The 27,194-nt window shown below is 47.2% G+C and overlaps 1 protein-coding gene across 17 annotated transcripts in view; it reads right to left on the bottom strand.

Annotated features, from left to right (window-relative positions):
- The window catches only part of TRAK1 (trafficking kinesin protein 1), a 181,724-nt gene that overhangs the window by 16,295 nt on the left and 138,235 nt on the right, over positions 1-27,194 (bottom strand). For all 17 annotated transcript variants that reach the window (XM_076006663.1, XM_076006667.1, XM_076006668.1 and 14 more), the window contains 11 exons: positions 26,680-26,756; positions 21,548-21,664; positions 19,230-19,330; positions 18,168-18,276; positions 15,971-16,049; positions 14,883-15,013; positions 14,170-14,244; positions 13,470-13,607; positions 8,781-8,857; positions 7,330-7,566; positions 5,683-5,999 (listed from right to left, as the gene is read on the bottom strand). In XM_076006663.1, the coding sequence (XP_075862778.1) occupies positions 5,683-5,999; positions 7,330-7,566; positions 8,781-8,857; positions 13,470-13,607; positions 14,170-14,244; positions 14,883-15,013; positions 15,971-16,049; positions 18,168-18,276; positions 19,230-19,330; positions 21,548-21,664; positions 26,680-26,730 (1,432 nt within the window). In that variant the 5' untranslated portion in view covers positions 26,731-26,756. The remainder of the gene's footprint in view (positions 1-5,682; positions 6,000-7,329; positions 7,567-8,780; positions 8,858-13,469; positions 13,608-14,169; positions 14,245-14,882; positions 15,014-15,970; positions 16,050-18,167; positions 18,277-19,229; positions 19,331-21,547; positions 21,665-26,679; positions 26,757-27,194) is intronic.

Raw genomic sequence — 27,194 nt, 5'->3', positions numbered from 1 at the left:
TTACGAAGTGTATTTACAGAGGGGCATCTCAGAGCCTTCTAGTACGCTATAATGCCCTGGGTTTCTGCCCAACCCACTTGACAGAGCAACCCTTTTTTCCCCCTTGGAATATTTACAAATACCTCGCATGATGCTGGTCATACTGGTGGATGGACTATGAGGCTGAGTTCTAGCCCCATTCTACAGACGAAGTCAACCAAGTGTACACAGTCACACAAACAAACATTCTACACTCAAGAGACACTTTTGAAAAGGTCCTCAGGAATCAGAAGGCAGGAGCACAATGGATGCCCATATAGATGGACACCCAGATAGTCGCCATGGGTTTACCGAGGGTATACTTATTGGGTAGGCGAGGCTACCCCAGGCTACCAGGCTGCCATGGGGAGCAAAGAAAAGGAAGCAGGGGTGCTAGGAACCAGCAGCTCGGAAGCCAAGATAAAAGAGAAGGGCAATATCCACAGGTGGTGGGATGAGGAGGGACCCTCTCATGTGCCCAAACACCACTGGGAAATAACTTCTCAGGCTGGAACAATCTCAGCCAGGGAAGGTTGAAAACATTGTATAAGTGGGCAATTTCAAATCCACTTAAGAGAAAAAAACCCGTACATACTGCTAATACATGTTTAAAGAGTTCCTAGACAACCACTTCAAGGTCTGTGCCAGTTTCATGTGTGTACATGTATAACAGCAATCTACTTAATCTGGATCTATTGAATATAAATAAAAATACTCCAAATGCAAAAAAAGAAAAGAAATAAGATAGTTAGGAGTGAAGGTAATGAAAGAAGGCATCACATACCTGTTCTCTCACTAGGTGGCAATATACATCTAGAGCAGTGGTTTTCAACTAGGGATGACTTTACCCCCAGGGGACATTTGGCAATGTCTGGAGACATTTTGGTTGTCACAGTTGTGAAGGAAGAGGGGGATGCTAATGGCATCTGGTGGGAAGAGGTCAGAGATGCTGCCAAACATCCTACAATGCACAGGATAGGCCCCACAACAAAGAATGATCCGGCCCCCAATGTCAACAGCGTCAATATTAAGAAACCTTGCTGTAGAGCTGTGGTTCTTAACACTCAGATATTTTGAGAATCTGAAGGAAGCACGAGAGCTCCCTTTAGGGAGGAGATGTTCCCCAGAGAAAGGGAGTTTGCATGCTAGCAACACTGTCAGGATTTCACAGACCTGCTGAGACCAGCTCATGGGATTCTGAGTCCCAGGTGAAAGAAAATAGCATTGTTTGTTTGTTTGTTTTTTAATTAAGTTACCCTGTATTGAAGCATGCCTGTATGGCAGTTTGTTTACATGCATTACATCAACTCACTCCTCAAAATGACCCTATGAACTAAGTGATATTACACACTTTAAAGACAGGGGAACAGAGGCTGCCTAAAGTCAGATCAATTTCCAAAGTCACTTAATTAGTGGTGGCTTGGCCAGGCTTCAGAGCGAAGGCCAGGTTCTTTTGGTAATCTCACACTGCCCACTCCCTCAAATCCACAGGTCTGAAGACAACGAGGATATCTGTGGTCTATCCAGGAGCCCTGGCCACTAGCTATATAAATGGTCAGCAGCAAAACTTCCCGGTGGGTGTCCAGGGCCTGCCAGGACATATGCACTCCTGCTGATGGAAATTCTCTGCCACCCCTGGGGACCCCCATTCACACTACCTAATGTGCCCCATCCGTGTGCTCACTGGCTGCACAGGCATATTCCTGACAACAAAACAGCAGCAGGGAGAAGGCTTAAACAAGCCATTGTCATGTTCAGCTCTGCACACTGGGGTCTGTGAAGGATAGTAAGAAATCCCCAGGTACAGCGTGGCCACATCACTTCTACTGTGGGAAGAGGAAAGCCAATAGATTCTGGAAAGCAAAGGACCATGGCAAGAAAAGGCTGAATCTCCTCGTCCTTCTGAAAGAGGCTTGACATGCCCACAGTCCACAGGGAAAGAACTCAAGGAGGCTGGAAGTTGGGGCCCCAAAACAAGAGTCCCGCAGGTCTCACTCTTTCATCTGTTCAACAGGCTGCCTCATCTCTCCACCTCCACCAATGGGCTAGAGAGAGAAAGGAGGCTTCAACGGATCTCCTGTGTGCCATTAAAGAGGCTACAGAAATGCATTCCCCGAAAGTGCATAGCGAAGGAGACTTAGATTACAACTAAAAGATGTGGAAACATGCATCATACGTGGATTTTTACCCCATGCTTTGGACATCCCTTACTTACATTAAGAACAGCCAACCTTTATTGGGCACTTACTAAGTGCACTCTTCTGAGAGGTCTACACTTATAATTTGTTAATTCTTCACAAGAACCCTGCTGTCTCCACTTTACAGATGAAGAAACTGAGTACAGGGTGGTAAAGTAACTTGCCAGAGGTAGCACAGGTGGCAAGTGGCCAATCCAGGACTGAAACGGAGACTGGCTCTCTTACCCCCTCTGCACTGGCTCTCAGCAGTGAAGAGGCCTCACACGTTTAAGTCTCAGAAATCTAATCAGTAACACCCTTGAATGGCTTTTCTAATCCCCATGCAGGTGGTTTCTCAAACCCTACTGTGCCATTTCAGTTATGTAATGCTGTGGGCCTCATAGACCATCTCCACTCCTGGCTGGTCCCAAGGCCCCTGGAGGGTTTGCCAAGCCCAGCACCTGGGCAAAACATCTCACACATCACCTCCCTGCCACCGCCGCTGCCTGAGCCACCAGGAAGGAATTCTACCCAACTCCTGGCTGCCTGAGTCCCTCCTTTCACACAAGAGGGCATACCAATTAAAAAGTGAATATGAATTGCATCTCATTCAGAGCCCAGGTCGCCTCTTTCCTATCCATTTCCCCAGCTCATTCCTCAGCTTGGCTTGTTTTACCTGTCAAACACAAAGCTGGAGAATCACTGTATTAGCTCCCATTACCAACTCAACATGACACTAGTCCACTCCTCTCACCCACATAAAGATGAGACGGGGATTAGGCAACAGGACAAGGAAAGAGAGAAACCTTCGTGTTCATGGTTGCCACCAAGATGAAGTTCTATGAAACAAGGGTGTGGACAGCAGGGGAAACCTAACGATGGTCACTGTCCCTTTCCCTCTACACCCTAGTGTTCCCGATAAAAAGTTTCCACATCATCGAAAGAGAAGAAAACCAAACCCACTTATGTCTGAGCAGCAGCCAGGACTTAAAAGAATAAAAGCTGGAGGATAATGCAGAGCTTAGAAGCATATGCTTTCTCTTAATTACACACTGTTTATTTGGAAATACTACCATGATTGTAATTAATCAGAAAGGAATATCAAAATTCAGGAAAAGAAATACTGCCTGCCTCAGTCTTCTTAACACAGATCTCTCTGTCTCTCTCTCTCTCTAGTTTGAATGTCTTTTTTGTTCATCACTTGCTTAAAACTTATCAGGTAAGATGAAGAGACAGGAGTGCTAGCATTCTTAAACACCTAGCTCAGCTATTTTGGCTGACACAATAAGGAGATGGCAAGATTAATTAAACAGGTAAGGGAGACATTAGATGGGAGACACAGATTGGCTATCTACTGTGATCCCAGCCAACGTTCTCCAGGGTACTTTTACCTGGGCTGCTGGAGATCATGGGAATCCTATCAGCTTCTTAGCAGGCCAAGGGAAAAGGATAAGGTAAGCACATAACCCTAGCAGAATGCTGGTCCAGGTCTCAACACCAGCAACTTGGCCCTGTAGACTTGAGCTGCCAGAAATAGGGACAAGTTTGGGGAGCCCAAGTTTAATAAGCAACTATTAGGTGCCAGGCGCAATACAAAACACATCACATTTACTCCTCACTGAAATCTCGTTTGATAACTATGAGCCTATTTCACAACTAAGGGAAACAGGGCTCAAAAGATGGGGTAACTTATCCAACACCACAGAGCTGTGCTGAACGTAGAGTTAGGCAGACTTCTATGTCAGCATCCCACCTTATCAAATTTAACATAGTAAACACAACAAATAATTGGGGAGGGAAGAAAGAAAATACTGGATGTATTTTAAACAGCTATGAAGACAGAACTACCAAATGGACCTACATCATGAGGATATGTTATAGGCCATAGTGATAAGTCATGACTTTTTAATGGTAGTGACTTAGCCTACAGGGGAGCCTAGTAGTACTATAGATAAAATTCATCTTGCAAATCTAATGAGATTTCCTCTTATTTTTATTAACTAATCACAGAAATACCATTAAGTCACAGGATTAAAACAATAAAGATGAACTGGTCAAAACAAATTTTTAAAAATCTCTTCTTGCGATGTGCTTTGAAAATTAATCCAAAAACATATTCTTGGAAGATCTAATGAAATGCAATCAAATACAGAAAGCAGACAAGACAGAGATGATAAATTCTAATGATCTTTGAGAGACAAAGGAGGAAAAAAAGAAAAGTAAGGCAGAAAGTAAAATTGCAGAAATGAAAGATTTTATTGAAAGAAAAACAGATATAATGTAGATCAGCAAACAATCACCAAGCTTACAACTGAATAAACAATTTTAAAAAAGAATGAGCCATACCTTTTCTGAACTCTAGGAAGGACCTCGATTATACAATTTAAAAGTAATCATAAAAACTGAATAGCCCACTCTTCCTTCCTTAGAAGAATAGGAGACCCCCAGTCATGTCTTGGGTCTTTTATAAGCACAACCTCACCTTACAGCATGCAGTTTCAACAGGGAAAGGGGACGAACACAGGTTACTTTGAGGCGAAAATAAGTGTATTCTTTTTAGGCACAGAGCACAGATATACGTATAGTACAACAATATATCTGTGTTATTAAAAGTTCATGAGGGGGATAAGATTAGGAAAAAAAAGTCTAAAAAGGCTCCTTAGAGGGGGTAATAATTTTTAGAAAGTTGAGAAATATTTTGCCTTATAGAAATTCTGATTTGGCTTTGCATTAGAAATGTAACAGAGAGCTCTAAAACACCTTCTCAAATCCATATGGCTTTCCAAACTAAAACGATACAAAATGAAAAATACAAACACTTGCTAGCTTTTGGTGGGGCTGTCGTAGGTAAAAAGAAAAAACCGTTTTATGATGCCTAAAGAGACAAAAAAGAAAGAAGGCAGGCAGTTTTTCCATGAATTTGAATCATCCGAGGAGCCCCTGATAACTAAATCCATGAACTGCCCCTGGCAGAGGGCCGCTGGAGGTACAGAACTCACTTCCCTGCACAGCCACCCGCTTCCCGGCCGAATTTCGGACTCTACAGGCTGTTTACGTGAAGATCCCATCAGGACACGTGAGCCCACAAATCACTTTCAGGTGGTTATTGGGGTGCGGGGGGGGGGGGGAGTTGTGGAAACAAAACAAAAACAGCGTTTGCTTGGCCCCCCTCCCTGACCTCAAAATTTCTGAGGAGCCAAATCCCCTGCACTTCTCAGAGGCCGCCACCCCAGGCTTGACCTAATTGGTTTTTTGAGTCACTAGCACCCATAACGCTACGGAAGGTGGCTTTTTATTCCTAAGGCTCTGAAGGGAGCGGCGTCCCCGCGCCCGCCCGGCTAGCGGAACTCGAACCAGCAGCGCGGGCGGCTGTCGCGGAAGAAGAAGGAGTAGGCGTGACAGACCGGGCCCGCCTGCCGCAGGTGCAGCAGGGCCCACAGGGAGTCGCCCACCAGGGCGGACAGGGGCCGGGGCCCGCGGCGGTCACCTTCCAGCGGCTTCACGATCTGCAGCTTCTCGGGCAGGTAGGAGCGGCTGCTGAAGGACATGCCGGAGAAGCCGGTGAACTCGGAGAAGCGCGAGTGCGTGCCCAGCGACATGATGCTCTCGGTCGGCGTGAGGGAGCCGCTGCGCAGCTCGCCCTTCTCCGCCAGCTCGCGCAGCTTCCGCTCCTGCTCCTCCTCGAAGAACCGCCTCTCCGAGAGGTAGTTCTCCCGGCGGAGGGACAACCGCCGCAGCGCCGTCTCCAGGTCGTGGGAGCCCGGGGTGCCCGGCGTCCCCGGCTTCTTGCTCCGCTCGTCGCTTCTGGAAAGGAGAAAACGCGCGCGTGAGGGCGGGCCGCCGGCAGGGGGCGCTGAGGACGCGGCGGCCGGACGTGCGTCCCCCGGAGCGAGGCCGGCTGCTCGCTAGGTCGCTCGCGTGCAGGCGACCACCAGAGGCCAATGCGCGTCCTGAACAACTGCTCCCCTCGGTGGGGTTTTGCGGGGTTTTTTGGGGGGCGGAGAGGTGCCCAGGACTAAGGTGGAATGAAAACTTGCACATACTAAGTAAAATCCGGTCGCTCTCAACATCTACCTCAGGAACATTCAGGAAGAAACCTTCTGCAGGTGACAGACAGTTCCTGCCTACCAGAAGGGCAACTCGTTCAAGCGAGGCTTCTCTGTCCTCCTGAAGCAGAGAAGCTGAAAACTCAAAGGTGAACAAAACCAGCCCTGGGGGCCGGGCGCGGTGGCTCAGGCCTGTGATCCCAGCACTCTGGGAGGCCCAGGCGGGAGGATCGCTTGAGGTCAGGAACTCAAGACCAGCCTGAGGGAGAGTAAGACCCCGGGTCTCTACTAAAAATAGAAAAAAAGTAGCCGGGCATGGTGGCATATGCCTGTAGGCCCAGCTATTCAGGAGGCTGAGGCAAGAGGATCGCTTGAGCCCAGGAGTTTGAGGTTGCAGTGAGCCATGATCACACCACTGCACTCTAGCCGGCGTGGCACAGCAAGACTCTGTCTCAAAAAGCAAAACAAAACACCCCGGCTCTGATCAAGGAGCTTCCCATCTGACCCAATCGGTCCAGAAGAATCAATTTGATTAAGGAAGAGGATGCACAAAGTGGACAATGTTGGTGGAGAGAGGAAGTTCTGCAAGGCTTCAGGACAAAGAGGAACTGACCACTGAGGCTGAGGAAGGCCCATTCTACAGATGCACAGCATGACAGACACTTTGGGGTGCCCTGACTCCCTGCACTCCATCTTCTGAAACAAACCAGATTCTGGTGAGGAGACAGAGAGCCTGAGTCCTCCCCAGCCTTTCCAACATCCAAGGTACAAAGAGGTCACAAAAACCATGTCTATTCTGTAGTCTAACAGTGAAGATAAACAGAAGAAATATTGGTGAATCCTCCTCCTCTAGCAGTGCACAGAAAAGCAGACTTTCTGGTATCATCTTGTCATACCTCTCTAAATTGGTTAAAATATCAGTATCAGGGATATGTGTACGCTCAGTGGGTTGGCAGAATAGATGTGGGAACTGTAATGTCTGTATCTTTCAGGCGATTCTCATCCACCTCCCGCTTACGATTACTGAACTGCATTCAATCGTACTACCTCTCTTCTCCTCAAAACAGAAGAACTCCCAGCTCACTCACCCCAGATCTGCTGCCTCTGTTTCCAGGATGATGCTGTTGGTCTTGTTGTCAAGGACAACGTTGCCGACATCACTGCCGTAGAAGCTGGACCGGGGTGTGCTGACACAGCTGGACAGGAGGGAGTTCATGGCAGAGGACTGGTTGGAGCCAGGGATGTTCATGGGGGAAGGGGTCAGAGACCTCTGCTTGACCACCTGGTTGATGTTTCTCACGGTCTCAAAGACACGCTTCTGGTGACTGGGGAGAATGCACAATACCCATGAATAAGCAAGTGCAGGAATGATCTTGGAGTTAAACCCTCCAAAAATTATCAACTGAGGAGCCAAAAGGCACCTGGCCCGTGACAAGCCCCCAGGCAGCCTGCTATCTTGTGCCTGCCACGTGTTTCTCAGGGTGTTTGGCTGCCTCCTCCACAACGTGAAATTTGAGAGACTCAACACCCACCGAATCCAGGACTCTAATGCACAATTGTGTGCTAGCAAGAGTGATACTGCTTTTCACATCCCTAAAGCTTGACCTACAAATAAAAATACTTAAGTATTACTTCTGTCTCACAGCTAGTTTTCTTCTTTCATGATATGCAAGCTCCAAGAGAACAGTGTATCATCTGGTAGGGCTCAATAAATATTTGTAAATGGGTATTTTTTGACCATTCACATAAAAAAATGACAAAAAATTAGTCTTAAACTTCTACAATGAGATGAAAAATCCCATATTGTCTATTTTAAGAAACTGCTATTTCTAAGAGCAGAACCACACTTTGATGCTAATTTGTTCTCTTTTAAAGAGAAATGGGTAGGCACGTGTCTATAACTGCCACTTCCATAGGGGCTGCAGACAGCATCACACATACACTGAAGCTCACTTGGACACTTCTCACTCTCAGGATCTCATGTACGTTCTATGGAATTTGGGTACAGAGAAATCACAATGAAACCTGGTCCACAAGTTCCTTATAAACACCTTGGGACAGGCCAAGCACAAGACCTGAAGTTAGGAAGAGAGACAGTAGAAGCCAGCGTCCCTGCGTGTATTCATGAAAGAAATGGAACCCTTGTTCCCACCCCTAGAGGCACCTTCTGTATCTCATACCACATCATTGTATTTCTTTTCCTAACAGATGTTAAAACATTTTTTTAAAGTAACATTCTCCACTGAAAGGAAAGATGAAAATGTACAGCTATGTCAAGATGGAGCTTGTGTTGAGATGGGAAATACATCCCTCCTTTTCTGGAACTTTCTGGAAGTTCATAATTTGCCTTTAAAACCTAATAAGAGGCACTAAGGGATGTTGTCAGCTGTGTCCTATTATTTCCCTTGATCTGGACCAGGAAGGACCACAGTCATCATCACTGTTGGTGTCTGAGGCCCAAACACTGCTGGCTTTTGAACCACAGGGGTCACAAGCTGTCTCTGAGGAGCTCAGAACAACAAAACCTGTTTGGCCGTACGTGATGTCGGGAGACTCAGGCTCTTCCAGCTGCAGCTCCTTGCGCATCGTTCCCTCGATCTCTGCTGCCAAGGAGTCCTGGGAAAAACCAGAAGACACACCAGAGTGAGCAGCAGTTCAAATGCTGTCTCTAAACGAGGATGCAGCCAGGTGAGCCACGCACAGTAAACTGAGCCACCAGACGTCCAGCAACACAAGGCTAACAGCTTCCTCCATTATCAGAGACCCTGGCCAAGCAATCGCCACAGCAGATTCTGAATGTAGCCGTACCATTAGGCACTGTGTGTAAAGCCCCTAACTCACATGCAGCCAAGTGTCTGAAAGCAAACCCTGCGTTCTCCTGGCCAAATCATGGAGCTGCAACTGCGGCTACAAGGAGAGACGGAGAACTTACAGGGGGAATAGTATGTTCAGAATGATCGGGCTCACCAGGTGAATTTCCAAATACCTCTGAGCTTGTGAACAGTGATACGCATGGCATCACAGCCCATACAGCAGGCCAAGCTATTGTCTACAGGGTCTGCTCATCCAGGATTCTAGCACAGACTGTGCCGGGCCGGGGAACCTGTGGCCTTCTGATTTCAAAATTGATCTTTCTTAAGTGTCAAAGGAGGCAAGAAAAGCTTCATCTTTCTCTGCTGCACCTCTTTTAATGAAAAGGATTTGTTCTGTAAAATTTGGGTCCAGTCAAAAGGCCACACTTAAGGACCTGGGAGACACATATGGCCTTAAGGCTGCAGGTTCCCCACCCCCAGATGGCCCTCCAGCTTTGGCTTGCAAGCAAGCACTCCCCACCTCCAAAGGGCACTCTGGTTATATGCTGAAGAGAAGGTCTCTAAATGCATGAGCTAAATCATGGGCACCGTCATCTCTGGGCCTCTGCTCTCATTCTCCCCGGCCTCCCACAAGGGAAGTTCCTCTTCCCAACTATCCATGGCCCGCCACCTTTTAACAACCTGCTGAGATTCCTGTTTCTACTAGGAATCTTGCATTTCCTCCCAAGGAGACACCAAACACATTAAGTCTTTGCTACTTTTCTGAACAGTTCGCTTATTTCTCTCTCCAGCTAGGTTGTGAGCTTTGTGGGTCAGGGCAAGGCCAGTCACTGATGGCTTCTCACTTTACCAATGGGCCAGGCCCTGAGTGAGACTCACAGTATTGCTACCAAAGGGCAAGTTTGTTTAAAGAGGAAGACCAATTCAACAATAAAGGCTGACTGATGGATGCCCCCCAACGTCCCCCCCCCTTACCACCCAGCGGGAGCCACTACCACAGGTGGCTAGGGAGCACTTGAAATGTGGCCAGTGGGACTGATGAACTGAATTCTTACTTGCATTTCATTTTAATTGATCTAAATTTACATAGCCACAGGTGGCCAGTGGCTCCCGGCAGATAGCACACAGGGACTCCAGGGCACCCACCTCCCAGCTCTACAGGCCACACGGCCGCTGCAGTCTGGAGGCTGGAACCACGTGGGGAGACTCCAACAGGAGCCAGCAGGAAGCCCAATCAGGTAAGGGCTACTGGGCTTGTTTTCAATTCTTATTCACAAATATGCAATTTCATTTAGTAATTATTACCTGCAGATTGCCATTAAATAGAAGTCTCGTGAAGAGCTTCCCTAGGTGAGTCTGAGATCTTTTTAAGCCAGCTTATTTTTCTTAATACTATTTATTATTCACCATATAATTTACATGCGGAATCTTATAAAAGAGAGATGAAGGGACCTTCCTACACCTTAAGAAAAACAAGATATCAAATTTCTACAGTCAGCCCTCCTAATCCATGGGTTCCATATCCTTGGATTCAACCTAACTGACATAGATAATTTAAAGAATATGTACAAGTAAAAAAAAATACAGAATAACCATTTACATAGCATTTATATCGTATTAACAATAGGGTATCATAAGGAATCTAGAGATGGTTTAAAGTATTAAATATATGGGAGGATGTGTATAGATTATATGCAAATACTAAACCATTTTATGTCAGGGACTTGGACATCGGAGGATTTGGGTATCTACAGAGAGTCCTGGGACCAATCCCCCTGGATACCAAGGTAATTTCAAAGCAGTGCTGGGGTAAAGTCACCAGTAGGCTCTGGGACTTTTCTGGGCCATGACCCTCTGCCTCTGGCAGTCTGGAGAAACCTGTGGACCCCTTCTCAAAATAATATTTTTAAATGAATAAAATTAATAGGATTACAAAGGAAGACAATAATACCAATATAATAACATTTGTGATATACACACACACACACATACATACATACATATATATATATATATATATGGCTTCAGGACTGGTATTTACTGTCATTCTGAAGTGGAGAATAGCATCAGCAGTATTTTGAGGCATCTGTAACAACTGAAATGTGCTATAAAAACACCTGTGATTTCTACTGGTGACAGAGTCACAGGTAGTACTAATACCACTGTGGCTTGTTGCCAACCTTCACATAGGAAGGAAGTACTGAATAGAGTTAAAGAGTAATGAAAATAAGAGATATCATTTTCCACCAAAGCTCCCAGGCCCCTGAATTCGGTCTGGACTCCAGATTAAGAACTCTTGCGATAAGGCAAGAGGCTTGAACATAATTAAGCAAAAACTGCTATTCACTGTTTTATTCAGCAATTAGAATGGCCGGGAGCAAAAGAGGCAGGTCTGGGCCTTCTGCATGGTGCTATCTTTAGACTGCTTTAAATACCTTTAATGCATAATGCACTTTAATGCATAGCCATCTTTAAAAACTGGGCTATACCAACAGCAACAGAAAAAGGCAAACAGAAGCTTTACCTCAGCAAATAAAAAAGCTGAGAATCCCTCCAGAAGAAACTGAAATGCAAATTTTCAATTCAACTGCTCTCATGCAGTGGTTTAGTTTTCAAAGACAGGTTTGTCCTTGAGAACAGGTAAGGCAGTGGAGTGAATCTGGGTGCCCAGGAACTTGATGCATGAAGATGAAGAGCCAGGAAGGAGGGGAACCCAGGCAAGGAGCCCGCAGAGCTACACAGGCCCTCGTGTGAGCTGAGCGCAGTTAGTGCTACATGGGGGAACCTGGGGGGTCAGAATGTTCTTTGCAGCTTTTACTGGGATCCCTGGAATCCCTGGATCACCCATCTGCCCTTTGAAAAGCTGACTATGTCTTTCTTTCTCTTTGGTTTCTCTTACATTTCAACCAAGTTGAGAGAGAAAGAGAAAGTTCTAGCCTGATTGACATGTAAAAGCAAAGAAAAGAGATCCTGATTTAGGGAAAGTGAGCCAGACAGAGGAGTGGGGGAGGGCAGGATCTGCTGGGGGTGGCCATGGGAGGCCGAAGGGAAGGAGAGCTCCAAGGAAAGGCCAGATTCAGAAGGGACCAAATTTCACATTTATATAGCCATCTGCTCCTATCTCATCTGGGGGAGTTTCTCTCAAAATCTCTTCTCTCTTCAGAGAGAATTTGGTGTCTCATCAAACTATGGAAATAAAGCCTGAATATAAAGGCGTTCTTGAGAATTTGCTCTTCAAGCCATCTTTCCACCCATCCATCTAAGTAAGGATCTATTAAAGTGTCTACGATTCTATAACATACCAAGCACTGTGCAAGGTACAGAGTATTGGAAGAGGGAAAATGATACAAATAAGACCTGGGTCCCCACCTTCAAGGGGCTTTAGTCTCATGGAAAATAAGATGAGTAAGCTCATCCCCCTGTAACATTTGATTCAGCCCTGTGTTGCCCAACTTCTACAAGGAGATTAACCTCCTGGAAAATGCCCTGCTCGACAATGTTCCCCCAAAGCCCAAACGTGAAACAAATCAGGCCAGGGCTAAAAAATTAGATTGTGGGGAAATAATATGGAAAAATATAAAATACGCAGCCTAAGCACAAAGAGAATTTTTTTTCCCCAGATCACAGATACTTAAAGCCACCAAGAAAGTGATTACTACGCATACAAAGAATCAGCAAAACAGTATGAGCACTTTAGGAATTCCAGAATGCACTTCTGAAGCCAAAACAGTATATACTCTAATAAGGTCAGAAAAAATAAGGTACAGGTTGAGCATCCCTTATCTAAAATGCCTGGGACCAGTAGTGTTTTGGATTATGAATTTTTTTTTTCGGATTTTGGAATTTTTCCAGAATACATTCCAGTTGAGCATCCCTAATCCAAAAGTCTAAAATCCAAAATGCTCCGATAACTGATTCCTTTGAGCATCCTGTTTGATGCTCGAAAAGTTTTGGATTTTGGAGCGTTTCAGATTTCAGACTGGAGATGCCAAACCTGTATAAGTCACCTGTATACGTGACTGCTTTTACTGGGATTCCTGGAATCACTGGATCACCCATCTGCCCTTTGAAAAGCTGACTATGTCTTTCTTTCTCTTTGGTTTCTCTTACATTTCAACCAAGTATCTGAGGTTCCTACTAAATATCTGAGGTTCCTACTAAATTTCTCTCTTAATGGTGGAAAGAGAAAGACGACAGATTTAGAGGGATGGAAAATAAAGAATCAATCTCATCTCATGGTGTTAAGAAGCCAGCAGCTGGGATCCAGCACCCTTGACTCAAATCCAGATCCGAGCTGCAGAGTGAGAAGCTAACTGTAAAGACCCAACTTCAGCGGCTGGACTGACTGTCAGATGCTGCCTTCCTAGTGCCAGGGCCCCTGCTGCCCTCCGGTTAGGAAGAAATCGCCAGCTCACCATGGGAAACAGCCCCAGCGAATGGTAGCGCCGGGAGGTGGTGTTGGGCATGGTTTTGTTCCGGAGGTTCTTCAGCTCCTCCTGCGCCTCGTGAAGCATCTCCATGCACTCTGCGTATTTGTCCTCCAGCTCACGCAGCTGCGGGAGACCAGGAAAGAGGAGGAGGGTCAGGATCTCCTGAGCACCCAGCTGCCCGCCTACCTGAGAGCCAGAGTGCCCCTGGAACTGGCTGCCCTGTGGCCAAATGACAAAGAGTCCTCAAGCCTTGATTTTTTTCTTTGACTTGGGGCAAGCTTACAGACTCAGAAATCTTTTAAAATACGAACAACGGGCAGCTGCGATAAAATCAACGGCAATCAAAAGAAAAGGCAAATCATCCCACTTTCATATCAAGCCACATCTGTGAATGGGGCTCCGTTCACATGGGGCTCCGTGCTGGTTGTTTCACTGATTTGAACATTTACCGGGCACCTGCACGTGGCAGGCTCAGCTGGTGCAGAGCCAGCATCCCAGGTGCTCACAACCAGTCACAGTGCCGGTGGGCACAGACAGGTGCAACTGAGGACTACCTCATCAATTTATATGACATTCAATTCAATATAAAAACGGTTAAAGGTGGACATGACCAGAGCTGTCAAAGGAGGCTGAGCTACCTTCATTGCGATCAGAGGCCCTGAACCAATGAGGGAGAGAGACTCACTTCGGCCGTGAGCTGCCGCTGGGCATCCTTGGCGGCCCCCAGGTGCTGGACGAGTTCTTCGTTTTCCACCGCGCACTAAAATGTGGCAGAGATAAGTCATCTTCTAAGATACTGAGGTTAAGTCCTACTTTCCCCCTCCATTTCCTGATCTACTGTGATCTCATCACTTTCTACAATGAGATGTTTGTCTTACACGGAAGTGGAATTCTGTCTTTTACATAATTTTGAAGGCACAGTCTTTCCTACATCTGTATTCATTCTCCGTAGGCCACCCCCCTCCCCCCACGCCTCCAAAGCTCTCAGTGAGCATTTCACCTCCCACTATGGCAAAGGCCTAATACGAGAAACGAAACTGATTCTGCCACTTCATCTTAAATCAAATGGGGATATTGTTTTGCTGCAGAACACACTGGGCACACTTATAAAAACAAACACTAGACTAGATGATCTGTAATTTACATGCATGCATTTACAGCATGCTATTAATGAATCCTGCTAATGTGCACATTTTTCTTAGGAGATAAGTGGTCACAAATAAGACCCCTCCCCAATTCAGGGTAACCAGTTTTATACCATTGAATCTACTAAGCTTTTTCTCCAAAGGGGCAGCACAAATCCTAAGCTATGAAACTAAGGAGCACTGTCTTCTGGAGTAACCGTCCCTTCCCCATCTCAGCATGGCCACTGTTGTATCAGCCAGAGAAATGCCTTACAGCTTTTGCCTTTTTCTGCAAATCAACGATCTGTGACAGCAGGTGTGTGATCTCTTCTTGCTGTCGGGCAGCATCTTCAGTCTTCTTGGCCAATTCCTCTGAGATACTAGCAATTTGGACGTTGGCATCTCCTTTGACAAAAATACAATAATGACAGGAGGTAAGCCAGAAAACCACACACGCAGACCCACAGGGAGCAGTTTTCTTTGTGGTTTGTACAGGAAAAACCATCTTTATTACAAAATGGGGAGAGGGTGCAGGAGGAAGGAACTCACAGCAATCACTTTCGTACATGGGGAAGCCAAGAGGCTTCTTCAGGGCTCAACCAGCCATGAGAAGGAAACTCCCCCCCCATCCCCAGCTGTTGGTTCCTCCCGGCTCCTGGGCTCAATGTGGGAGCCCAGCCCCACGGACCAAGGCTGCCTCCCTAAAGCAAATCAGCCAGGCTCCCAGAGCCAGCCAGGAGGCGCCACTCCAAACACGGGTGTGTTTAGTAAAATCCCCGCATTTAACGAAGCCACATCACTAACAGAAAGCCCTGCTGCACCCTGTTCTAGAAAGGTACTGACAGTACACAGTGCAATTGCATTCCCTTGGGGTTTCCAACCCATGTTCAGAGCCACAACTCACTTAACTAAGATTTGAACATGGGGTATGTTTCATTTACCTAGCATTTTGCCCATTTGCCGTAACTTGTAAAGTTATAATGAAGAGGGTAGGGGTAAGCCCTTTCAAAGCTGAGAACCCTGGCCTCAACTTCCACAAATCAAATTGTTAATACTAGCAAGTAAGCAGCTGTTCCACATCTTCAACTCGGGTTTCTGTAGCCGGGCAGTATTCCAGTAGTAGAAAGCCAAGATTAAAACATCCATCTCAGTGAGACACTGAGATAATGTACGGCTGACAACCCAGCGCCCAGTTCGTAAATGGGGAGGGAGGTGCCACACAAGGCCAGGGGGGGCCCCAGGTTTTAAGAAAAATGCTACTGAGCCACAGGCTGGCAGGGAGACTGTCCGATCACAATGGCGGCGTACTTGAGAAAGCAAAAGGAGGGAGTGGGAGGCGGGGAGGGCGGGCCAGGGACATACGCAGCTCCTTCACGCAGTCGTTGACCAGCTGCTGCTCCTTCTCCTCATAGGTGATGGTCTCGGTCTTCAGCTGGCAGGCCTGCGGGCAAGACCCAGGTCAGAGGCCCCGCGTCACACCTGGACTGGTGGGGCAGCACTAACCTGGGTCTGGGAAGCCGCCCTTGACATCTCCCCACCTGCCACCCACTGCACCCCCAAATACAGAAAGTAAATCTGAATTCCCTGCTTAGTTAACGGGTACGTACCCCCAAAGCAGAAAAGCTGACAATGCGTACCACTAGAGGGCGCCACACACAGCCATGGGCAGGAGAGCTACACGCCCTGCTCAGTTGAAAACACGGTAAGGCCGGGCGCGGTGGCTCATGCCTGTAATCCTAGCACTCTGGGAGGCCGAGGCGGGCGGATTGCTCGAGGTCCGGAGTTCAAAACCAGCCTGAGCGAGACCCTGTCTCTACTATAAATAGAAATTAATTGGCCAACTAATATAGGAAAAATTAGCCGGGCATGGTGGTGCATGCCTGTAGTCCCAGCTACTCTGGAGGCTGAGGCAGGAGGATCACTTAAGCCCAGGAGTTTGAGGTTGCTGTGAGCTAGGCTGATGCCATGGCACTCACTCTAGCCTGGGCAACAAAGTGAGACTCTGTCTCAAAAAAAAAAAAAAAAAAAAAAAAAAAGAAAAGAAAAGAAAACATTGTAAGCACAGCCATTGAGTCAGTCTGTTTATTCATTTGTCTGTCCCAGCTCATACATATGGACGCTGTGTGACCCTCACAGTGCCTAGGACACTGCCTTGCCTACAGCAGCAGCCTAAGGACAATCACACAAGAACGGCTGACATTTACCATGCACCTGTTTGCCAGGCACTGAACTATGAGGTTCTGAGTTGGAATTAAACCTGTTGTGTTCAGCTTAGTAACAGCAAGGTCCAACACAAAAGCATACAAAAAATCTCAGGACTCCGGAGAGCTTGCACCCCACGAAAAAGGTGAGACAACAGAGATCTGAAAGCCCAAAGAAAATGCGCCAGTTGGAGAAATGTCATCTCTGAGCAGTGCACTCCCAAGAACACAGGTGAGGTTGCGGGAATCTGCAGCTGGCATCCGATATCCTCAGCTAGCTTTGGGTGAAGATTCTGACAGAGGGCCAAGTTGCTGGGTGCCCAGGACGGGAGGATCTACCTGGGGCAGATGCCGGAAGGGGCAGCCCCAGAGTCAGAATGGGGAGCACTGGGCTGTGGTCTCGCTCAGCCCCTGGCTGGCAGAGGAAACCGGGACAATGTTCTCAGTCAGTCTGGGTTTGTGTTTCACATCAGTAAACATGGGGCTGGAAGAGGTGAGATCTAATAGGACACACAGGAGAGCATCTTATCAGTCCAGGCATGAAGATCTCTCCAACGTGTGGACAAGTTCAAGGTGATGGTCTGCCCCACTGGAGGGGCTTTGGGGATCCCAGGGCCGGTTTAGGTGGCCCATAGCTCACACCCAATAAACAGGGCCATACTGTGCCACACCACACCACACCTCTGGCTGGAGAACATTAACACACCACTAATTACAACAGCACTAATCCTGCATGCACCAGTGTTTCTAGGGAGGGGCAGTGGGTAAAGTGGAGAAACGTGGCACTTAAGAGTCACAGACTTATAAATACTGGCCTTGTCATTTATTAACTCGCATGACCTTGGGAATACCGATACACCTAGCAGCCCAGCCCAGGGCCCATTTTTCTCACTGTGAATGAGAATCGGAGTAACCAGCTTTCAAGCCTTGTTGTGAAAACCACACAAAAAATAAAATAACGTGGGCAAAGCTCCTGGCCCGACGCTTAGCCAGTAAGATACTGAGAAACGCAAGTCCCCAGGTTGCCTCCGCTCAACCTTTTCAAGTTAACTGTCTAAGAAATACGGCTCCACGTTCCTGTGTACTGTTTCCTAAGTGCGTATGTGACCTGAAGTGACATGGACTCGAGGCTGGGTTTCTCCTCAGGTGCTGTGGCAGGAGCCGGAGAACACCGCAATTCACAGCAGGCGCGTCTGCCCCCGCCCGGGAGGCAGGTGCAGCATCAGCGGGCAGCGCCCGGGACACTGTGCAGCCCTTCCACACAGTGTCGCCTTTGGGAACAGCCCTGTTCTAGCCAGGTGAGGCAGGAGGGGCCACCACCCTTCCCAGCAGGGTCAAAGGCGGGGAGTAAACGTCACCTCGGATCGAAGTACCACGTTCTCCTCTTCAAGGTCTTTCAGCTTCTTCTGAAGAGAATCCAAGTGAAAATAATTCTGGACTGAAGACGACGACTCATTCCTCTTCAACCTGGGGGAGAAAGGACATTCACAGTCTAGGGAGAGGGATGGTTCCTCCTACCACCAGGAAACCACGCGGAGACACAAAGAAGGGCTACTTCAGAGAAAGTTCACGAGACCCGCAGGTGTGACAGTGACCCCGTCAGCCTGCTCTCCCAACCCTAGGCAAATAGCAGCTCTCGACTCGTGGGCTCACCGCCACTTAGGACCCACGTCCCAGCCCTTAATCGACAATTTGCAGTTGCCGCATCACCTCAGAATTTGGTGGAAATCAAGCCTACCCAGGCCAGGCGCGGTGGCTCACGCCTGTGATCCTAGCACTCTGGGAGGCCGAGGCAGGAGGACTGCTCGAGGTCAGGAGTTCGAAACTAGCCTGAGCAAGAGCAAGACCCCATCTCTACTATAAATAGAAAGAAATTAATTGGCCAACTAATATATATAGAAAAAATTAGACGGGCATGGTGGCACAAGCCTGTAGTCCCAGCTACTCGGGAGGCTGAGGCAGGAGGACTGCTTGAGCCCAGGAGTTTGACGTTGCTCTGAGCTAGGCTGATGCCATGGCACTCACTCTAGCCTGGGCAACAAAGTAAGACTCTATCTCCAAAAATAATAATAATAATAATAAAGCCTACCCAATCCTGGGATGTCCAGAAGTTTATTTAATACTCATAACGCACACCCATGCGCCAAGAGCTGTTTGAAGTACTCTGCATGTATCCATTCAGCTAATGCTCACAACCCTGTGGCCTCAGTACTTCTGCCATCTCTATTTCTCTTGGCCAACAGCTCGCAGCCAGTAAGTCGCAGAGTCAAGATCTGAACCCAGACTCATGGTCTTGGGATGGCCGAGGGCAGCTGACCTGCACTGCTGGTGAAGGTGACCCTGCCTGGGCAACTCCAAGGACAGCAACGGTGGCCAGCCTGCGCTCTGGCCTCCAGAAACACAGCCCTCTGGTGACTTACGGGGTTGAGCAGACAGACTCGGGCTCGCTCTCCTCTGCGGCGCTGGCATAGAACTGCAGCAGCTCATCTTTCATGGACAGCTCGTGCCGGAGCTGAGACACCTGCACAGACAGAGCCGGGGGCCGTCACTTGCTTCCCAAAGGTGGTAATGTCCCTACTCATGCTCAAATACTTACTGCTTAGTGACAACGTTTTTTAAAATTTCCTGCTGAAAGTGAAGGCATTTAACTGATTTCATGCTATTCAAAGAAATAGGGTTTTGAAGGGTTGAGTTTGATCCCATTTAAGAAAAATGCAATCCATTACTTTTTGGCAGCATCCTCCCTGTCTAATTTCCTAATTTTTACTTTGGTAGGGAGAAGAGCAAGAGGGGACTAGAAGGCTTTAGAATGATGGTGTGACCACTCATGGGCTTTGGAAGGAGCCAGAGGACCAAATGGGAAAATGGCCAGAACAGTGGATCATGTTACCATATGAAGAGGCCACTCTATTCTGCCAGAACCAAATCCCACCTCTGAATAGAATTCCAGAGATGCCAGCTCTGGGTGGGCCACCATGAGGAGGTCACCAACCCTTGCTCTCACACTTGTACAACACACAGCCACACCTTGTGACGCACCCTCGAAGGGCTCCTGGCCAGGCCTTGTTCTGTACCCAGTGATCACCAGATAAGAATTTCAGATACAGGGAGAAAAGATGCAACCCTCAGGGATCGGCCATATTGACTCCTGCTAAGATGGTTTTGCAAATCGCACCGATTTATATTAATATTTAAGTTTTTTAAAATAAAGAGTGCTGTAAAAATTTTTCACCACTCACCATAGATGAATATGGAATCAGTGCTGCAAATGAGAATCCCAATTCCATTTTAATTCCTTCTTGTTTCTAATTTGACTTGGGGTCTACGGTTTATTGCAATTTTCCTACACAACACAATGAACGTATCATGCCTTCCATGGAGAAGCCAATTTTATGTGCATACAAGTTTTGGCCTCAATACCTAGACTGACAATTTAATGATATGCCAAAGGGGAACCATATTATAGTTTTCAAATTCAAAGCTTTTCCAAGGAAAAAAGAGGTATGTACACTCCTAGAGAGTAAGATGTTCTTTGTGCAAGATGAACCTTGTCCCAAGCCAAGGACAGTAATGTGAAGAAGCTGAAAGATGAGCATCTGCTGGTTCCTAGGTGGCAGGTCCCTCTGCTCCAAAGGGCTGAGAGGCGGCCAGGCTGACCCAGCATGCTTTCTCATCAGCCACCTGAACAAAGGGAATTCAGGTCCTGATGTAGGAATCATTTTATTTCTCCCAGAACATAACAGTGTTCTGCCTCATCATCTTTTATAGAAGACCCAGGATTAAAACTTTTCTTATATAGAGGCAACTATATTTCATCATATTAAAATTATCATTACAGAATGATAACAATGTACTGGGAATAACTTTAACAAGGAAAAACTTTGAATATATCTTAGGGACATGAACAATAGCATCCCCTCCCACTAAGAAAGTTTCTAATAGAAAACAAGGAAGAAGAAACAAGAAGAGTCCTCACAGTAAAAATTCAGTGGTAAAAGAACAGGTGACAAGAAAGAAGATACTAAGTAGGGCCTGGCTCTAAGCTTCTAATCCTTGTTCTAGCAACGCTGTCTGACTCTGCAGCCTCCCTCCCCGTCCACACCACCCCCCCTCCAGAGGATCATTCCATTCCTCCTGAACCTAGGCCTCCTTAAGATAAACCTAGAAGTTTCACGCCCTTCCTCAAGATCTGTATCATGAAAATAACAGGGTTTCTATCATGAAAACAACAGGCTATTTTTTGGGATGGTTTTACATGCAGAAAATTATGTTGTAGTGACAAATGCAAATCGCCACTTTCCCCTGCGTGTGAGCCTCCTAACAGGGCTCCTTCTGCAGCTGCCCACGCCCAGCCTGACGCAGGAGCCCCTGCTCATTGCCGTATTAGCCTGCGTGCGCTTTTGCCAGGTGTGGAGTGTCTCGATCAGCCCGCGTGCTTACAGTCTGGGCTCTCAGAGGACAAGGACCGAGGCTGGCCCTACATGCTCTGGCCTGCAAACGCGACAGGGCCCCGTGGGCCTACCAACTAAGTAAAAACCGTGCCTGCAGGTCCGGGCCCATCCACGGGGAACAGAAGGAGCTGCAGGGAGGCTGCTCTTGGTCTCCAGGTGGTCGCTTTAGAACAGGGACCTTTCCATCGTAACTGGGACCCCATTATATCATCCGGGCCTTCAGCCGGGCCTGTGGCTCCCAAGCCCAGGGCAGGGCCTTCCAGAAGTCGTGGCCAGCAGCTCCTTACCTCCTCCCTGATGTGTTCCACTTGCTCCTCCAGCAGCTCGTTCCTCTCCGTTAGTGTCTTGTTCTTCTTCAGCAATGACTGGCCGATCCGAGCAGCCAATTCTAAATCCCGCTCTTTCTATAAAGGCAAGAGGGAGAACACGGATTAGAAAAACCCGTGCTTCCTGGGGGAGCCCACAGTGCTCAGCGTCGAATGAGGAAAACAAGGGCATCTAGAAATGACAGAGGAATTAATAATTCACCATCTACACTGGCATTTGATGCCTGTTAAAAGAGGGACCTCTGCCCAAGTAATGTGCAAGAGCTACACGGACATCAAGCGACAAAAGGGAAGCCTTAAAATCTAATGAAAACACACCTTTGTTTCTATAGGGGGGAAAAAAAATGCTTCCAAAAACATTTATTTGCAACTGCTGTTGGTATTTGCGTAATCATTTGATAACTTGTCTCTGCTGAAAGCTGGGATATTGTCTGGCCAGGGCCCAGCAGATGGAAACACGCAGTAGCTGTTTGTTGAATGAATCAATACAGAAATTCTAAGCGGACACAGGGAGGCAGCCTCTTTAGCATATTATTAGGCTGGAATTTACTAAATTCCTTATTTTCACCTCATATGAAACCAAATGTTTGAAGTTACTCTGAAAAACAATTACATGCTTTTCTGTTTTGTTTTTTAACTTAGTAGAAAAGGCTACTTAGGCTTTATTTTTTTAAAAAAAAAGCTTTCAAGATCGCGAAAGAATGCATAAAACTGCCATACTTCAGAGGCAAAGACAGTGCTAAGGGCACAGAACGTTCTGTTAGTTCAGCTGATAACATCAATTAAGACAGAGCAGGCCACGGAGGAAAACCCTTAGTGGCATATAAAGGCACGGTGCCTTTGTGGGAAGAAAGGTGTCCCCTGACAGTGGAAAGATGCCATCACCAAAGGCAGACTTATCGTTTTGCAGACTATGGGTAGATTCAACTTGCTCAGCATTGGGAGAAGGAGCTGGCAAGGGGAGGAAAAATCTGAAGAACTGAATTATTTTAGAAGTCTGTGCTCATTACTCTGTTCACCTAGTTTAAAAGCAGAAGAATGGAAACATGAATGTGGGGGTAGGGAAAAGGCTGGGGAGGAATCCTAGGTTCTGCTCTGGCCATTAACTTCCCACATGGCCTTAGGAGAATGGCTTCGGCTTCACAAGGATTTTGTACACTACAGAATTAGTTCTTTCAAGCCGCTGGTGGGGTTGAGAAACCATTTTAGTAATGGCGACTGGCATTTTCATTAACTATGACAGCACGGAACTGAAAACACCAAAGTGCATTCCACATAATAAGGGAATGTTTAAACTTTTGTCCTGTCACCTGTTTCCCTATGTGAGTACCGGGTCACAACCTAAGTACGGTTCTCACAGCAAGTATTGGTCACAAGTCTCACTGCTCTGGGCGAACCACCCTGCTCTAAACTGGGAGAGTTTAGGTTCTGTTTGAACATCCCTGGGCCCACTTCCCTCCTCCGTTAAATGGGGGTGGGGGGGCAGGCTAGTTGAGATAGCCTTGGAGAAAATCTTGTAGCTTTGTTTGTTATTCACTGAGTTGTATGATAAAAAGAATAAGCAGCTTTTATTTCTACCTTCTGACCTACCCACCAAATTCTTCCCTGCAATAGCAGCACACCTCCCTTTGCTAACTGCAGGCGGTGCACTGAATTACGAAGAGCAAAGCACTTGAGGTCCAAGTACACTTGGAGAAAGTCTGGATTCCATAGCAATTTACTTCCCTCCCGCAGGGCGATGAGTATTCTTCTTCCCTGGGTCTCCCATCCCAGAAGCCCGCCGGGTATCATCGCAGCAAGTGGGCCGTAAAAACCCCCAACTCATTCCCACAATGCGATGCATGCCTCCCCAACACACACACCCTCCAAAAAACACAGTCGGTGTTGGAGAAGGTCCTCAACAGAGCCAAGGGGACACAGTGACTCTGCCCAGTCAAGCCAGATGCTCATTCATCTCTGTGCATTTATCCACACAGTCTACCAAGACATGTTTACTCGTGGCTCTGTGTCACTCCCCACACTCAACAGTTGTGTTTACTTGGTATCTAGAGGAAAGGACTCAAAGAATTGTGCGAGCGCCTGCACAGAACTTGAGTCTCCAGGGCCCAACTCACAAATAGCACCCTCGTCCGAGCAGTTTCCGAGGCTCACACTTGGTTAAAAACTGCAATACCAATGTCCACTTCTCTCTGCAAGCATGACCTCCACAAATCACATGCGAGTCTATTCAATTTCTCTACTGGAACGAATTCTCAGACTGAATACCCAGCAGGTGCTTAATGAATGCTCATCAGCTCACTACCTGATGTGAATTAAAAATAAAATCCTAAGCCCTCTGGCTAAATGAATGGGCCCCTCTCAGCCAAGGGAACCCCAGAAACACCTTAAAACTGAGTTCCCAGCGGTGACAGGATGGGAGAGAGAAAGCACAGTCACACATGGGCACGACTTCTTCACAAATATTCATGGCTCCTACTGTAGCTCGTGGAATAGGTACATTTGACCGCCCTGCTCAGCATAAAATCTTGTCCCTTTTGTCGGGCCTTTGAAGCACAATTGCCTGGCCTCTGGCCAGGGCTCTGCTTCCCAATCTGTGGGAATGGCTGCCCGGTAGTCTGCTACTCTTTATGAGAAATAAAGCTCTCCTTTTTCCAAAGTATAAACCTCGTTGAGTTTTTTAGATAACACTGACAACCTGTTCCGCATTGCCTTCGTGCTTCCAAGCTGCTAAGTTCCAACAAGCACAGACATTTCGTATGCCTCAGCCACATTCTGTAAGCACGTTCCAAAGCGAACAAATCAAGCACAAAGTAGAATGAAGATGGGTCAGGCCGGCACTGACAGAGCACCTGGAGGATGTGAAAGGCTTCCAGAACCCCAGAGGGACGGGAAACAGGCAGGGGAAGAGGAACAAGTGGGGCAGTGAGCTCAACGAGGAAGCCTGGTGCCCTACCTAGCACACCTCAAACCCCAGACCGAGAGCCTCCCCACCTCTCCCGGCCCCACGACGAGGGCCAGCTTCCCCTCCCTGGTCTACACTGGAAATCTAAACTTTAGAGTAAATATAAAGAACACTCTGCCAGGGCGGGGGAAAGAAGTTATAGTAAGAATATTTATGCATGAAATTAAAAAATTAAACAAAAAAGGTATTGTAGCGTCTCTAATTTGTTTCTAGTTTTACTAAGGCAACAGGCTGGTTGGGTTTCTCTTTGAGAAAATTATGAGAATGAAAACAAATCTCCCATTTCTCACAACTGGCCAACACAGGATAAATATTTACTTCTAAAAAACAAGAAAATAGCTAGGTAATGACCACTGGATTGAAGTACAATGAGAGTATGAGACCATCAAGACATAATTTAGGCCCTTGGAAATAAGCAATTAAATGAACTAGTTCTTTTATTCCCCAGGAACTGAGGCAAGGTGGTGCTCATGCTAACTGCTCACTGCCTCTTCTGGCTGACTATGCTTTGCTTATTAAAAAGACCGTACGGATGAACACAGGCGCACACACCCACCGGAGAGTCAGAACAGCCTAATTCCTATACTTAGCAGCTGACTCATCTCATTCACCAATTTCAGGATAAAAAGCATGACTAAGGGGCCAGTGGAATCACTCTGTGCCTGGGGAGGAGGCAAGCTTTGCCCAAAGGTACATTCTCAACAGCAGCAAGCTGGGGCAAGCCACGGAATCCTCTTCCACTTAAATCCAGAAGCAAACTCTCGAAGCTGGCCAAGGGCTGTGCTTCGGGATATGCAAACCTCCCATGCGCTCCGCCTGCCTGTGTGTAGCAGGCACACCAACCAAAGAAACAGAGCCAAAGCCAAGAAAAAGCACAGCACAGTGCGACTGTCACGTGACTGGGGCAGTCAGACTCCAACCAGGAAACCCGCCCAGTTCCGAAGAAAGGCAGTAATGCAGGCATGACTCTTATCAGGACAAGGAACCAAATGGCAAAAGTCAGTGGTGCCAGCTGGGTGAGTCTGCCCTGTGGCTGACGCCATCAACATACTGCCCCTGCAGCACCACCCAAAGGCAGAAAGCCTGTACTCCCAAATGCCTCCCTGACACCCTGTCACACACCCCCAATCCCTGACTTCCCCTTCTGGGGATGGGACTGGAGTGGGCTGCAAGGCAGGTGTGAGAGTGCTGGGTGTGCAGAAGGAGAAACACAGGAAGGGGGAGACATAAATATGGCGAAAAAAATGCCCCTCAAAAAACCCTGGGTCCCCTTGCTCCTGCCTAGGTCCTGTGTTTCAGCCCTGTCCTCCCACTGGCTGAAAACGGTAGCAAAAACGATTTCTGCGTCTCCCGTGTTGTTCTATTCTCTTCCTGGGGAAGACGGTAATGAGCAGTCACATGACCCAAACTCATCTAGACTCCAGAGAAGAGGAAACACGGGACTAGAAGTCGGCACCTGTCTATTTAAAGCCTAGTTTGGCGGTGAGGGTGGTGTACGAGGATAGACACTAATTCAACAAACACTAAGAAGCTGCCATGCTCAGGCCTGCTCGTGGCGGGCTGACACACACATCACACGCATCTGCGTCCAGGGGCCTTCAAAGCACCCTAATTCTTAACTCCTGAGAGAATGCTGAGAAGCTGAGAAAACCACAGTCTCTAAAATACAAGTAGCTCACCGAATCCTAAGCAACTTTCCTAAATTTTTCTTGCCTTGCTTATTTTGCTTATTTCCATGCTGATACTGCATAATATTCTAGCAACCTGACGTAAGTAAAAGCCTAAGATGATACACTTTTCTGACATTTTTTAGATGCATTTAAAATATATTGTTAAAATGTATTTTAGTGTTTTTTAAATCTCAAACTGGGCATTCTAGCAAGTAATTAAACACCACTGTATTTTGTGTCATTAATGCGTTCCTTTAAAAACCTAAAATACATACAGCACAAAATTATAGCGACAAAGGCCTACATAGCTAGTAGTCTAAAAGATAAAACCATTAAAGTATACCCCAAGAGGGCCCAATTTCTGAGATTCTTCACTGAAACAGACAGTAAGGCATGCTTTGATTGGAAATAAATTAAAATCAAGTATGAACAACTCTTTTGCCTTCCCCCGAGACACTTACCTCCTCAAGAAGCCGAGTAACAGCGTCTATGTCATTATATGTCTTAGTCATCTGGCCAACTCTTTCAGCGCATAAAACTGTAAGAAAGAAAAAGGACAATGAGACCACCAATGCCACAAACTTGCCAAACAAATGTCCCATCTACAAAAGCGGCCCTGAAGCTGTGCACACAGGGTCACTGGTTTTACAGGGGTCAACTCAACACCACCACGTTTCATGTCCCAGTCCCAGTCCCCATGACCAGAAGATGAGTTTCCAGGGGGGAGGGTGACTTCTAATCCCTGAGAAGCCTTGACACTGAGTGTCTGCGCATGCGCACGCACAAGCATGTTTAACGGTAGTGCTGAGGGTGGGGCGATGGAGTGGGGTGAGCACAGCAGCCCGTGTGTGAACCCTTACACAGCCCCGTGGGATCCGGACCTCGCTGACCACGCACACCCGGCCACACGGACAGAGTGGGGTCCTGCAGAAAGCAGACTTTGGTATAATTATTAAACAACAGTGTTGAGCTGACA

Source organism: Microcebus murinus, chromosome 1 (assembly GCF_040939455.1).
Source record: "Microcebus murinus isolate Inina chromosome 1, M.murinus_Inina_mat1.0, whole genome shotgun sequence".
In the NCBI taxonomy this organism is placed as follows: Eukaryota; Metazoa; Chordata; class Mammalia; order Primates; family Cheirogaleidae; genus Microcebus; species Microcebus murinus.
Note: the sequence above shows the minus strand (reverse complement) of the source record. Positions and strands in the feature narration are given on the sequence as shown.